The 14,567-nt window shown below is 51.3% G+C and overlaps 1 protein-coding gene across 5 annotated transcripts in view; it reads left to right on the top strand.

Annotated features, from left to right (window-relative positions):
• MAP2K7 (mitogen-activated protein kinase kinase 7) overlaps positions 1-14,567 on the top strand; it is a 68,323-nt gene that overhangs the window by 33,455 nt on the left and 20,301 nt on the right. For all 5 annotated transcript variants that reach the window (XM_043506778.1, XM_043506776.1, XM_043506777.1 and 2 more), the window contains 10 exons: positions 1,061-1,205; positions 1,698-1,764; positions 2,453-2,566; positions 3,153-3,272; positions 3,545-3,652; positions 4,169-4,348; positions 6,560-6,640; positions 9,428-9,570; positions 13,114-13,159; positions 14,320-14,453. In XM_043506778.1, coding sequence (XP_043362713.1) covers positions 1,061-1,205; positions 1,698-1,764; positions 2,453-2,566; positions 3,153-3,272; positions 3,545-3,652; positions 4,169-4,348; positions 6,560-6,640; positions 9,428-9,570; positions 13,114-13,159; positions 14,320-14,453 — 1,138 coding nt within the window. The remainder of the gene's footprint in view (positions 1-1,060; positions 1,206-1,697; positions 1,765-2,452; positions 2,567-3,152; positions 3,273-3,544; positions 3,653-4,168; positions 4,349-6,559; positions 6,641-9,427; positions 9,571-13,113; positions 13,160-14,319; positions 14,454-14,567) is intronic.

Below are 14,567 nucleotides of genomic sequence, written 5' to 3' on the forward strand. Positions count from 1 at the left end.
GGCAAACAATGGGCCTTGCTTTCTCCTCTTCTCATTCTGGCAGGTTCCCAGCCTTTTGGTGGCAGAGCTGCCTCCCTTGTTAACATGGGGACGATCGGTTTATGTTGAAACTGATCCGGGAAACTGACATACCTGAAGAGGCTCCATCTCTGATCACTTCCTTAAATCTCACCTGATGGACTCCTTATATTTAAGGCATGCTGCCAGTCGGCTGAATTACAGCAGTGGTATAGCAGGGAGTGTGGGCAGCCGGCTGGGAGTCAGGGCTGAGAATTGCAAAAGCAACTAGGATTTAGCTACATAATGCACATTGTGTGGTTAAATCTCAGGCTAGGATGCCTGGGTTCCCTGCCCTAACTTATCGTGGCCTTGGACAAATCACCCAGCTGCCTCTGTCTCTGCTTCAAGTGCCATCTATAAAACCCACCAGGATTAGCTGATCGGAAGGGTCAGGATCATTTGCAGTGACCAGTCTGCAGGCCAAACCCAGCTGTATCCAGTGGGTCCGTATACATCTAGCACTGGGATTCCAGCACAGCACAGTCGCTCCCAACAGCTGTTAAACGCTTTGCTGAGGCCTGGGGTGAGCAACCCTAGTATGAGAGGAAAACAGGCTTTTGCAGCCCAGGTTGGAAAATCTGCTTTATTGAATCATGGGACTTAAATGCAGAGAAGGCCCATTATGTCTTACCTGGCCTGTCGCCCCATGGAGGCCAGGTCCACATAGGTCCCTACAATCTGCTCCAGGGTGGCATGGTCCAGGGTGAGGGGAAGGGTTGGTGCTGTGCATTCCAGCAGATAGTGGCATCCACACAGGGCTCTGCTTTCCAATGGGCGCAGTGTCGATGGGGTGTGTTGGAAGTCGGAATGCTGGACAGTAAGCAGCATGGCTGTGGATATTGCATCCCCGCTTCAGCGAGGCCCTCACAACCCCATGCAACACAGATAGGGATCTGGGGCTATAAGATGCAGCAGGGGGAGGGGGCTGGAGGGTTCTCTGTAGCAGAGTGTGGAAAGGGACCCAGGCATCTGAGGGCCTGACTCTCGCTCACTCCTACAGCCCTGCAGCTCCCCCTGGCGAACGATGGCAGCAGCCGCTCCTCGTCCTCGGAGAACTCTCCCCAGCATCAAACGCACCAGCCGCGCCCCCGCCACATGCTGGGCCTGCCCCAGCCACCCTTCCCCATACCCAGGAGCATGGAGAGGTAAGTGGTGGGGAAAGGACACCATCTCCCAAGTGGTGGTGATGGGGCTGAGCTAAGGAAACCCCTGGGGCCGCTGTTCTTGGCCTGGCTAGCTGGCTCCCTCTATAGGGTACTGCGTGTAATGCAGCTGCTGCACCAATCACCTATTTTGTGTCTACATCCTGTAAACTGGCATTGCGGGCCAACTGGCCTGGCCAGTGAGGTCGAGCGGCCACCTGGCTCAGCCAATGAGGTCGAGCAGGCCACCTGGCTCAGCCAGTGAGATTTTCCCCACCTTATTCTGGTGGGCTAGACAGTTCACTGGGCTAATTCTGTGCCACAGGGCGGTGGGACCACTAGACTTGATGGGCCTGCTGTTACAGGTGGGCTGGGGTCCTCAGCCAGTGCCTAGTTTGGACTCTGACCTGGCAGGAGAGCTCCTCCTCCTCAGAGCCAGAGTCACTTGATTTGGTATGTTGTCTCCATCCAAACTTTCTCCATGTCTCTCTCTAGTATAGAGATAGATCAGAAGCTGCAGGAAATCATGAAGCAAACGGGTTACCTGACTATAGGAGGGCAGGTGAGTTGGAAGAAGTGCAAAGGGATCATATTCTCAGTGCTGCTCTGTCAGTAGAACTGTAGGTTCCAACTGTTGCAGAGTATCCCTGATTTGTATCAGTTTTCCTATCCTACACTGTTGTGTGGCATTGTGCTTTTAAACAGCTGCCAAGTCCCACTCCGAGGTGGCTGCATTTCACGGCTGGGTGAGTGATTCCAGTGAGGTGGTGCCACAGCAGAGATGGCTGCATTTGGCAGTAGGAGGGGGGGCCTATGTGGCATTGCCGTGCAGCTATTAAACAGCGCTTGGCAGCATCCCAGAAGTGGTTGCTGTTCTGTGTTGAAATTGGTTCTGGCTTGAGACAAAATCCTCTGGCCCAGGACAGGATGCATGAGGGTAAGCGCCCTTCACCACATGCATATGCTGCCCCTTGTTGGGATGCCCATCCTGCAGGGAGAGGGGAACTGAGGATTCCCTGCCCTTTCGATCTCCATTGTGGGTTAGAGAACTGGCAGGTGAGTGCAATGTGGGGCCAGGGGGAACCCAGTGTGCCAGTCAGCGAAGCCTGGTACCCCACTGGCTGGCATACCTACCATGGAGTTTACCCCTGGGAGTTGTCCTAGCTCAGGGTTGTCTGCTGGGCCCCTGTGTATAGACATGGGCTCTGTTGTACGGCCCTGTAGCCCTGTGTGTATGTGTCTCTGTGTAGCGGTACCAAGCAGAGATCAATGACCTGGAGAACCTGGGCGAGATTGGCAGTGGGACATGTGGTCAGGTGTGGAAGATGCGATTCAAGAAAACTGGACACATCATAGCCGTGAAGGTGAGCATAGGGGGCAGGGCCTTAAAAACAGACCGAGCAAGGGGTGAATAGTTCCATCAGGAAGGGAAGGGGTGTTGTTGAATGGGGAGAGGAGAGGATCAGGACTCCTGGGCTCTATTCCCAGCTTTGAAAGGAGAATGGTGTCTAGTGTCTAGAGCAGGGAGATACTACACGTCTCCAGGGTCCTATTTCCAGCTCTGGGAGAGGAATGGAGTCTGGTAGGTAGAGCATGGGGGGCAAGGGCTGGCCTTCTGGGTTCTATTCTTGCCTCTGATTGGGGAGTGATGTCTAGAAGTTGGAAGAGGGGGGGCCTTGAAGCCAGGACTCCTGGGTTCTGTTCCCAGGTCTGCCACTGACTCGTGTGACCTTGAGCAAGTCATGACTCGTGTCTGTGCCTCATTTTCCCCACCTTGGAACTGGAGATAATGCTGCCCTACGTGGGTGGGGAATCATCCACATTAATTAACAAAGGGTTATATGGTCTCCTGCATGGCGGGGCAGAGCAAGTGTCACTGTTCACCCCTGCAGTCGGCTATCAGCTCATAGAGCCACTCTGTAATCCCCTCCTATTGTCTGGTCCCCACAGCAAATGCGTCGCTCAGGTAACAAGGAGGAGAACAAGAGGATCCTGATGGACCTGGATGTGGTGCTGAAAAGCCACGACTGCCCCTACATTGTCCAGTGCTTCGGGACCTTCATCACCAATGTAAGAGCCCCCTGCGCTCGTGCTGCAGCTCTCCATCTCCCCCTTGTGACTGCATGCCCTGGCTACAGCCTTGAGCTGTTAGAGCTGGTTCTCCCAGTTCAGGCAGCCGAGGCTTGTGCTTGTAGAGAGGTCCCAGGTTCAATTTCCGAATCCCGCGCCCAGTGTGGTGCAACGTTACCCAAAGCCGCCACCTCCTTTCTGCAAAATTGTCCGGAAAGCCAAGTACACGTCACACCCCGTGGTAACCTGGCCTTGGTCTCTCTCCCACACAGACAGATGTCTTCATTGCCATGGAGCTGATGGGCACATGTGCGGAGAAGCTCAAGAAACGCATCCAGGGGCCCATCCCTGAGAGGATCCTGGGGAAAATGACAGTGGCAGTGAGTTCTGGTGGAGCAAGGTCGGGGAAGGGCAAGTGGGTCTGGATGCAGCGTGATGGGCACCTGCCAAACTTTTCTCCCACGTGAGCAGCTGGGAGGGACCCGACACACCAGCGGCCTTTTCCGTTTGGCAGCTGGGTTGGCTTTGCGCAGGCAGAGTCTGTGCTGGGAAAGGGGCTCCTGGAGAGAGAGATCTCTCGCCTCAGGGGCTGGTTCCCACTGATCTCTGCACAGCACCCCATGCATGCCTGGGCCTTGATTCTGCAATCTGATCTCATCGGAGTGAGGAGGGCTGGCTTCTGCCTTCTCCAGGACAGGAAGTCTTGGATTGATGGCCTAGAACTGAGCTCTCTGCAGTGCTGTTTACAGAGGGGCTGACCCCTCCCTGCTGCATACAGAGCCTGGGATCTCTTTGGCTTTTCTAGCTGGCCCCTCCTTTTGCTGATCCTCCTGAGGTGAGCCTGGGGGGCAGGTGGGTGCAATGGGATGACTCTGGGAAATGCCGTGTCCTTTCAGATCGTCAAGGCGCTCTACTACCTGAAGGAGAAGCATGGCGTCATCCATCGAGACGTCAAACCCTCCAACATCCTGCTAGACGAGAGGGGGCAGATAAAGCTGTGTGACTTTGGGATCAGCGGGAGGCTGGTGGACTCGAAGGCCAAGACCCGGAGTGCGGGCTGTGCGGCTTACATGGCGGTGAGGGCTGGGCCGTCATAACCCCCAAGAGGCTCAGAGAGGGTGCTGCTGGGCCTCAGGCTGCCTGTGTGCTAATTGGCAGCTGCGGGTGCCTGAGCCCCAGGGATGGGTGGTTTCTTGGGATGGAGTGCCCTTTGATCTTGCCAGCTGTGTAGGGTGAGGCTTGGTCAGTATTGAGATGGGAGACCTCTGAAGAATGGCCAGCTGAAGCAGCTCTCCAGGGTGGCTCTAGGGGGAGCTGTGCTGCTTGAGAAGGCATAAGTGAGCCAAGATCTAAAGACTGCTGTCCTGGATCCTCAGCTGGTGGGAATGAATCATAGAATTTCAGGGTTGGAAGGGACCTCAGGAGGTCATCTAGTCCAACCCCCTGCTCAAAGCAGGACCAACCCCAACTAAATCATCCCAGCCAGGGCTCTGTCAAGCCTGACCTTAAAAACCTCTAAGGAAGAAGATTCCACCACCTCCCTAGGTAACCCATTCCAGTGCTTCACCACCCTCCTAGTGAAAAAGCTTTTCCTAATATCCAACCTAAACCTCCCACACTGGAACTTGAGACCATTACTCCTTGTTCTGTCATCTGCCACCACTGAAAACAGTCTAGATGCATCCTCTTTGGAACCCCCTTTTAGGTAGTTGAAAGCAGCTGTCAAATCTCCCCTCATTCTTCTCTTCTGCAGACTAAACAATCCCAGTTCCCTCAGCCTCTCCTCATAAGTCATGTGTTCCAGCCCCCTAATCATTTTTGTTGGACATTTTCCAATTTTTCCACATCCTTCTTGTAGTGTGGGGCCCAAAACTGTATGCAGTACTCCAGATGAGGCCTCACCAATGTTGAATAGAGGGGAACGATCACATCCCTTGATCTTCTGGCAATGCCCATACTTATACAGCCCAAGATGCCGTTAGCCTTCTTGGCAACAAGGGCACACTTGACTCATATCCAGCTTCTCATCCACTGTAACCCCTAGGTCCTTTTCTGCAGGCCTACTGCCTAGCCATTCAGTCCCTAGTCTGTAGCGGTGCATGGGATTCTTCCGTCCTAAGTGCAGGACTCTGCATTGTCCTTGTTGAGCCTCATCAGATTTCTTTTGTCCCAATCCTCTAATTTGTCTAGGTCCCTCTATGTCCTATCCCTAACCTCCAGCGTATCTACCACTCCTCCCAGTTTAGTGTCATCTGCAAACTTGCTGAGGGTGCAGTCCATGCCATCGTCCAGGTCATTAATGAATGTATTGAACAAAACTGGCCCCAGGACAGACCCTTGGGGCACTTTGCTTGATACCGGCTGCTAACTAGACATGGAGCCATTAATCGCTACCCGTTAAGCTTGATTATCTAGCCAGCTTTCTATCCATCTTATAGTTCATTCATCCAGCCCATACTTCTCTAACTTGCTGGCAAGAATACTGTAGGAGATCGTATCAAAAGCTTTGCTAAAGTCAAGGAACAACACATCCACTGCTTTTCCCCTCATCCACAGAGCCAGTTATCTCATCATAGAAGGCAATTAGATTAATCAGGCATGACTTGCCCTTGGTGAATCCATGCTGACTGTTCCTGATCACTTTCCTCTCCTCTAAGTGCTTCAGAATTGATTCCTTGAGGACCTGCTCCATGATTTTTCCAGGGACTGAGGTGAGGCTGAGTGGCCTGTAGTTCCCAGGATCCTCCTCCTCCCCTTTTTTAAAGATGGGCACTACATTAGCCTTTTTCCAGTTGTCCAGGACCTCCCCAGATCACCATGAGTTTTCAAAGATAACTCAAAGAATGGATTTAGCTCTGGTGATTTCAATGAATCTGTGCTGATTTAGGTGAGCCAGGGATCTGTCTTTAATGACTCTATGGCCCATTTTACCAGCTGGGGATCTGGCGCCCTTTGCTTGCCCCAGTGTGCTTGGCCTAATTTCAGCCAGGTAATTCCACCCCTTAGCCCAAACTTTAAACTGGTTAAATGAGTCCTCTTGACTTCATTGATATGCACATTAGAAATCTGTAAATAGATTTACTTCCCGGGCTACAGTGCAGCCTTTCTGTGTGGCTGTTACGCAGCTGCCCTCCTCCACTCCAGAACTGGCTGCATATCAGTAGAGAATGGCGTGATTTCATAATCTCAGTCTGTAATAGGCATGTGTTGTGCTTGGTGAATGTAAGATCCTAGCCTCCAGGTGGGCGCCATTGGACTGAGTGTGTATTGACTTTTTTCTTTTCCAGCCTGAAAGGATAGACCCTCCTGATCCCACCAAACCAGACTACGATATCCGAGCGGATGTGTGGAGCCTGGGCATCTCCCTGGTGAGTGAAGTCCCTTCTTTACTTTCTCTTGCAAAACCCTGCTTTGAACCCAGTGCCTAGATTTGTCACTAGGGGCTCAGTGATCTTGAGATAGCCAAAGTCCTAAAATGTGTCCCTTGGCCATTCTCCCGCTCATGGCAGAGTGAGGGTAGGGCTGATCAGCTGCTGGATTTTATCTCCAGCTGGTCAGCAAGGTTTCACCAGCATGTTTTTTCTGTCAGAAAATAATGATTCATCAAAATGGAAACTTCCCACACATGTTGGGATCAACACCCCCCCCCCCCCAAAAAAAGACGACAAAAAAAATTTTGAAAATGGATTTTGATCTTTCAGTACAAATGACTTTTTGTTTCTAAACTTACGTTATTGTATATTATTTTTAAAATTTTTTTAAAAGGTCCTAACCGAAGTGAAACATTTCAAAGTTATCGAAGTGGAGCAGGTACAGAGACGGGCTACTAGGATGATCCGAGGAATGGAAAACTTGTATTATGAAAGGAGACTTAAGGAGCTTGGCTTGTTTAGCCTAACTAAAAGAAGGTTGAGGGGAGATATGATTGCTCTCTCTAAATATATCAGAGGGATAAATACAGGAGAGGGAGAGGAATTATTTCAGCTCAGCACCAATGTGGACACAAGAACAAATGGGTATAAACTGGCCACCAGGAAGTTTAGACTTGAAATCAGACGAAGGTTTTTAACCATCAGAGGAGTGAAGTTTTGGAATAGCCTTCCAAGGGAAGCAGTGGGGGCAAAAGATCTATCTGGTTTTAAGATTCTACTCGATAAGTTTATGGAGGAGATGGTATGATGGGATAATGGGATTTTGGTAAGTAATTGATCTTTAAATATTCAGGGTAAATAGGCCTAATCCCCTGAGATGGGATATTAGATGGATGGGATCTGAGTTACCCAGGAAAGAATTTTCTGTAGTATCTGGCTGGGGAATCTTGCCCATATGCTCAGGGTTTAGCTGATTGCCATATTTGGGGTCGGGAAGGAATTTTCTCCAGGACAGATTGGAGAGGCCCTGGAGGTTTTTTGCCTTCCTCTGTAGCATGGAGCATGGTTGACTTGAGGGAGGCTTCTATGCTCCTTGAAATCTTTAAACCATGATTTAAGGACTTCAATAGCTCAGACATAGGTGAGGTTTTTCGTAGGAGTGGGTGGGTGAGATTCTGTGGCCTGTGCTGTGCAGGAGGTCGGACTAGATGATCAGAATGGTCCCTTCTGACCTTGGTATCTATGAATCTATGAAACTTTTCGATTGACCCAAAATGATTTTTTTTTCAGCTTTTCAGTTTGTGAATTTTTTTTCCATTTTTGGCTTTTTGTACCAATTCAGGTTCGGAAAACTATTCTAAATGTTGGTACAGGAAATTCTAGCCCAACCAGCTCTGCTTTTACCCTTGGCCAACTTGGTGTCTCTTTGTCTATTGAGGAAGATACAAGGACAAACCAATAGCCGGTTTGTGTGGGTGAGGCATGCAGGTTCTGGGGCAGCCCTGCGATCTGTCATAAACTTTGGGCACTCCTGTTCTTAAAAGGAATTGCCTCAGCAAGAGGAATGCAGAAGATGGGCTGATCTTGTGGCTAGAGCATCGCCGTGGGGCTTGAGAGTCCTGGGTTCAAATTCCAGCTCTGCCACTTACTCCCTCTCTGACCTTGAGCAAATCACGTCATCCCTCTGTGCCCCAGTTTCCGACCCACAAAATGGGGATAGTGATCCTTCCTGTTGTCTGCCTTGCCTGTTTAGCGTGGGAGCTCTTTGAGGCAGACACTGTCTCTCACTCTGTGTCTGTGCGGTGCCTGGCATAACAGGGCCCCAGTTTCAGTGGGGCCTCTAGGCACCACCGTAATGTTCGTACTAACCTACTTTTGGAATTGTTAATATCTTTTCAAGATAAAAAGTTCCCCTTGCATCAGTGAAACCAGGACACATAACGCCTTTGTCACTAGGGCCTTAGGACCAGAGAGCGAAACCGACGAGAAATTAAGCGAAACAGACCTGGCTAGGGCCAGTGCCTAAGCTAAGTGAAATGCAACAGGACAAATCCATTTGTAGGGAAAAAAACAGATATTCAGATAATCTCGGGTCAGAACATGAACCAGAACTTTCACACCAGGGTGCTTGAAGTTCACCTGGTAGGAAGACTTCTCCGATTTCAGTGGGAGCCAGATCAGCCCTCTAAATCCAGAGGAATAAGTAAACTAATGCCAAACATCTGTTCAGCGTAACAAAGAGAAGGGGTGACTTGATCAGAGTCTGTAAGTACCTATGTGGGGCACAGAAATGTGACAATAATGAGCTCTTCTGTTGAACAAAATTCTGACAAGATCCACTGGCTGGAAGTTGAAGCTGGACAAAGTCATACTGGAAAGGCCCAAATATTTAACAGTGAGGGTGGTTAACCAAGGGAACAACTTACTAAGGGTTATGGTGGATTCTATATTGGGTGTTCCTTGGATCTGCGTTATTGTCCTGCTCTAGTTCCAACAGGGTTTACTCTGAGGAAGTTCTATGGCCTGTGTTATACAGAAGGTCCGACTAGATTCCTTCTGGCCTGGGAATCTATACATCTATGAATTACACTAGGCTCCTGTCTGCATCTTTAGGCACTTGAATACCTTTGTAATTTCGTAATGACTAGGCCCCTAATTTCCAGAAGTCTGAGCCCCCACAAATCTCATTGCAGTTGATGGAAGTAGCACAGCATTGTAGATAGAGCACATGGACTGTCTCTAAGCTCCTTGATTCCATTTTAACCCTTGCTTTCCCCGCTGCAGGTCGAACTGGCTACCGGTCAGTTTCCCTACAAGAACTGTAAAACGGACTTTGAGGTGCTCACCAAGGTCTTGCAGGAAGATCCTCCCCTGCTCCCAAACAACATGGGCTTCTCCGTGGACTTCCAGTCCTTCGTTAAAGACTGGTGAGTGACGGCCACGCTGCTGGGGAGCCAAGGCCCCATTTGTGGGCCCCCAAGCCCAGTGGGGGAGAACCGATCTGCTGCATATATGGGGCACAGTGTCAGCTGCAGAGGGCCCATGCCATGGTCAGAGCTTAAACTGCCCATGAGCCTTTACTGCTTCAGTAGATGTGACTCAATGAGTGATCTCCTAAGTAGATGGCACAGGGGCCCCCATACCCTGGCAAGGGGCGCTATTTAGGGAGCTGGGGGACCTGCTCCCCCTTTGTTTTGTACCACGGCAGAGCAGGGATGCCATTCCAAATTTTGGTTGGGGTCCCCCCATGCCCTCCCTAAAAGGCACCTCTGCAGGCCAGCTCCATTGGTGCAGCATGTAGGGCTCGCGCTGTCAGACCCTGTGCCCCTTCTCCATGGAGCGGCTCCAGCTGGGGCTGCGCTTCATGGCGGGGGAGCTGGTAACGGTGCTGCAAGTGCCGCATGGCAGCTGGTGGGAAGGGCAGAAGGAGAATGGGCTGCACGGCTGGTTCCTGGCGAGCTACGTGAAGCAGCTAGAGGTAGAAGACCGGCTGCACCGAATGCCTGGGGGGAGGGGGGCATGGGGAGGGAGTGCAGGGGGCTAGGGCCACGAGGGAGTGCAGCGGAGAAGAGGTTACATGAACATCAGCATAAGTGCTAGGAGGATAAGGGGGTGCACGAATAGGGCCATGTGATGTACGAAGTGCTGTACAGATGTGTGCTGTAAGGGTCTGTGTGGATGGTTAGCTCAGGATGGAGCTGTTGCCTTCCCCAGACCTGATGTCTGGCCATGCACCACTAGCTCTGCTCACGCTCCCTAACCTGTGTGCAGGGCTGAACCCTGGCAGAGCGCTATCGCCAGCCTGGGGCTTGGCCCTTCCCAGCACTGGGGGAGAGGGCACCTGGGGTTAAGTTGCTAATCATCAGTTGTTACCCACTAGAGCAGTGGCTCTCAACCTTTCCAGACTACCATACCCCTTTCAGGAGTGATTTGTCTTGCGTACCCCAAGTTTCACCTCACTTAAAAACTATTTGCTTACAAAATCAGACATAAAAGTACAAAGTGTCACAGCCACACTGCTACTGAAAAACTGCTCGCTTTCCCATTTCCCCCATATAATTATAAAATAAACCGATTGACCTAGAAATATGGTATTTACATTTCAGTGTATAGTATATTGAGCAGTATAAACATATTGTATGTTTGAAATTTTAGTTTGTACTGACTTTGCTAGTGCTCTTTATGTTGCCTGTTGTAAAACAAGGCAAATATCTAGAAGACCTGTGCAACCCCTGGGGTACGTGCACCCCTGGTGGAGAACCACTGCACTAGAAGGGGTTTGGATTGTAAGGGTTTCTCTGTTGAGAAGCCAGCGTGCTGAGCTGCACAGCTCTGGCTCTTGGGAGGCCTGACTGACCATCGCACTGACACACATCTTAGAGGCACTGCTCAGGCCACTCACAGGGTCACGCAGACTGACCTCTGCCCCTTGGCTGTTGACAAACCTTTAACCCTGACACACATGCATGGTGGTGGCAAGGAGGAAAAGCCTCTTAGAGTCCCACATGGCAGTGAACCCCGACTGGCACTCCCGTGGGAACTGGGGAGTCCCAGGCTGGAATTCCAGCGGAGGGGTGGGAAGACTCGAGTCTTTCACAGCCCCTGTCACTCACACATGGATTTCAAATGACAGTGGCCAGCTTCTATCTGAACCTGTTCTATTTTGTAACAACCTTTCACTGAACTGAACAGCTCACTGGGCACTGGGATCACGAAGGAGTAACTCAGGGATGTACTGCCCTGTTGTGACACTTCCACAGCCAGCTGGAACTGCCATGTGCCACTGTGCTGCACACAACAGCCTTGGAGAGCTGCTCAGCTGGGGCAGAACCCCCATCTCCTGCACCAAAGCACTAGGCCGTGATGTCTGAGCTAATGGAGAATCTCTGCTATTTGTTAGCAGTGTAAGGCCCAGGGGAACCACAAGAGGTACATGGTGCATATACACACTAGCCTGTTCATAACACACTTGCTGAGATAAACAAAGCTGGCCTTCGGAACCAGCCGTTCAGCTCTTACTTTTGACATCAACGTAAGAAATCCCTGTGCACCAAGTGCTTCCACCCTGTAACTTTCACAGTCTTTGCTCGGGCTTGTCTGAGGTGGGATCTTGGGACCTGTCATTCCCAAATCCAGAATTCTCCCCCCGAGAGCAACAGGCCTCTCAGTGACTGCGGCACCCCCTCCTCATATGGGACTTCATTCAAGGGGATTAAAATGGGCTCCTCCCCACCACCAGCTGAACTGGACAAAGGTCTGAATGGTTTAATGGTAGGACACATCTGAATAGTTCTGACTCCACCCCAAGGCTTGGATTGGGAATATTTTGCTGTATTATCCCCTGATTGTTTCACACTTACATATACACTGAAAATACGTCTTTACTTGGTGTTTGTATATGTGTTTTCTTTCTTTATGTAGGAATTCGATGCAGTGCTCCCGTCCGCTCATTTCTAAGTTATCATCTGCAAAAAAAAACTAGAGAGCCTAGGCAGCCCTTGGAATCATGGTTAAAGTCGTCGTCCCCCCGCCCAAATCTGAAATGATGCCCCTGGTCACTAGACGCTCTAGGCTCACCCCTCCTTGCCTTAACGTTCAGGCTTTCTGTGTGGTTGCCTTCCAGGAGACTGGGCATGCTTAGCACTAGGGTCTGGGAGGCCCAGCCTCCTTGGCACAGGCTACAGCACACCCGGGGCCTGGGGCTGGTACATCTGGTCAGACAACCTGGCTGTACACAAGGGCCAGACAGCTGGGGGGGCTGGTTCGGCAACAGATCCAATCCCCATCTCTGCCTTTGGCATTGATTCTTCCTAGATGAAGATGCTTGGTCCGGGGTTAGAGCACTTCCCTAGGCCCTATAAAATCCAGGTTTTCAAATCCCTGCTCTGTCCCAGCCTCCCTGGGTGACCTTGAGTGAGGCTCTGGGCCTGCCCTGCGTGATGGGGTAAGAACACTTCCTTCCTCCTGGGGGAGTGTGAGGATAAATGTGTTAAAAGGATTGTGAGGTGTCCAGCTAGTACGGTGATGAGAGCCATCTAAGCACTGGACCTGGAGTAGGTGACGTCTCTGTACATCTGCACTGAACCCCGGCCTGTCCTGTTTGCAGGATGCTGTTAGCTTCCCTAATTCCCAGTTCTTGGGCACTCAGCCTCGCAAGCTGCTCGGTCCCCTTCTACCGCCAGGCCTTTGTTCTTGTGCCGCTGAGCAGCCCAACCTGAACTGCCTCGCTGGCCGTCGGCAAGGTGCCTCCCAAGGGAAGCAGCAGAAACCTAAGTGCTTGGGACAATTCTGCGCTGGTGGGAAAGGCCTGTGTGCTAGGGAGCTCTCAGACAATCACTCCCGTGATGAGGGTCGAAACAAGTTTCTTGAGCTTGACTGACCCTTAGTGGCTGAGGGTATTGATGAACTTAAGCCCAGAGGGTTGTGTGTGGAGATGTCCAAGACTCTGTATGTGTTTTCTCTCTTTTTAGCCTTACTAAAGATCACAGGAAGAGACCAAAGTACAACAAGCTACTTGTGAGTATCTGACACAGAAATCTGACCTCCTGTCTCCGTGAGCTGCTGGTGGAAATGCCTCAAATATGGCCCCAGCTGCAACTCCCCTGCCCCATTTCATGCTGTACCAGGGTGAGCCTAGCAGCAGGTATACTGGTCTTGGTGTGATACCACATACTGCACACAAGGCTGGGGGAGGCCCTCTGGGTTGCATAGAGATCTCAGCCAGCAGTCATGCTGCAGTGAATCAGTCGGTCTATTGAAAAACCGCTGCTGCTCTTCTACATCAAGCCGAATAAGCAGCAAATATGAAATTTTGTATTTTCCACTTCGAGAGAGTGGGGTCTAATGGTTAGTCGGGGGTTGGGAGTCAGGACTTCTGGGTTCTAATCCCAGCTCTGGCAGGGGAGTAGGGTCTAGTAGTTAAAGATAGGGGATGGGAATTCAGGATCTCTGGGTTCTATTCCTGATGTGGGGAGAGGAGTGTAGTTAGGGATGGGGGGCCTAGGAATTGGGACTCCTGGGTTCTGTCCCCAGCTCCGGGAAGGGAGTGGTGTCTAGTGGTTAGAGCAGGGAGAGGGCTGAGTGTCCTGGGTTCTGTTCCCACTTCTGCCACTGAGTTTCTGTAATGCCTTGGGCAAGCCTGTTCTCCTTGGCTTGGTTTTACTCATATTTTAGTCTTTTCTTTAATATGAGTCCCCCTCCTCTGTCCGCTGTACAATAGAACCCCCCTACCCCCACATACTCACTCAGAGCTACTGCCTGCTGTAGTATTTTAAGTCATTGCAGAGAGGAGCACTGGCAGATGGCAGTGATTCTACGTATGCTCAAGTGGTGTATGTGGCTGTGTCCCCCTGATTACGTCTCTGAGGCGTGTGTGTGTGTGTCTGTGTGTTTGTCCCCCTGATTCCATCTCCCTTAAGGGGTACTTGTGTGTTTTTGACTCCATCTCTCCCCTGTGGTGTGTGTCTCTGTGAGTCCATTCCCCCATGGGGGGGTATGTATGTGTCCCTCACTCCTTCCTCCCCACATGGGGTGTGTGTGTGTGTGTGTTCCCACATTGCTAGCGGGCTGTGTCCCTCCAGCCCTATCCCCCCAAGATACTATGTTCCCCCCAACTCCCCACTGTCTCCCGTTCCTATGGACGTTTATGCTCAGGGTCCCTCTGGCTTCCCTTCCAGGAACACAACTTCATCAAGCGTTACGAGACACTGGAAGTGGACGTGGCGTCTTGGTTCAAAGATGTCATGGCCAAGACAGAGTCGCCCCGTACGAGCAGCATCCTCAGCCAGCACCACCTGCCTTTCTTCACCAGGTAGCCATGCGGCCAAAACGACGAGCCGGGGAGGGGGCCATGCCAGCGAGAGCTTACAGCCGGTCACCGCCATAGGGTGGGGACGGGGAGGAGATCCATGGCAGCTGCCCCCCC

The sequence above is a fragment of the Dermochelys coriacea genome, chromosome 20 (assembly GCF_009764565.3).
Source record: "Dermochelys coriacea isolate rDerCor1 chromosome 20, rDerCor1.pri.v4, whole genome shotgun sequence".
Lineage (NCBI taxonomy): Eukaryota > Metazoa > Chordata > Testudines > Dermochelyidae > Dermochelys > Dermochelys coriacea.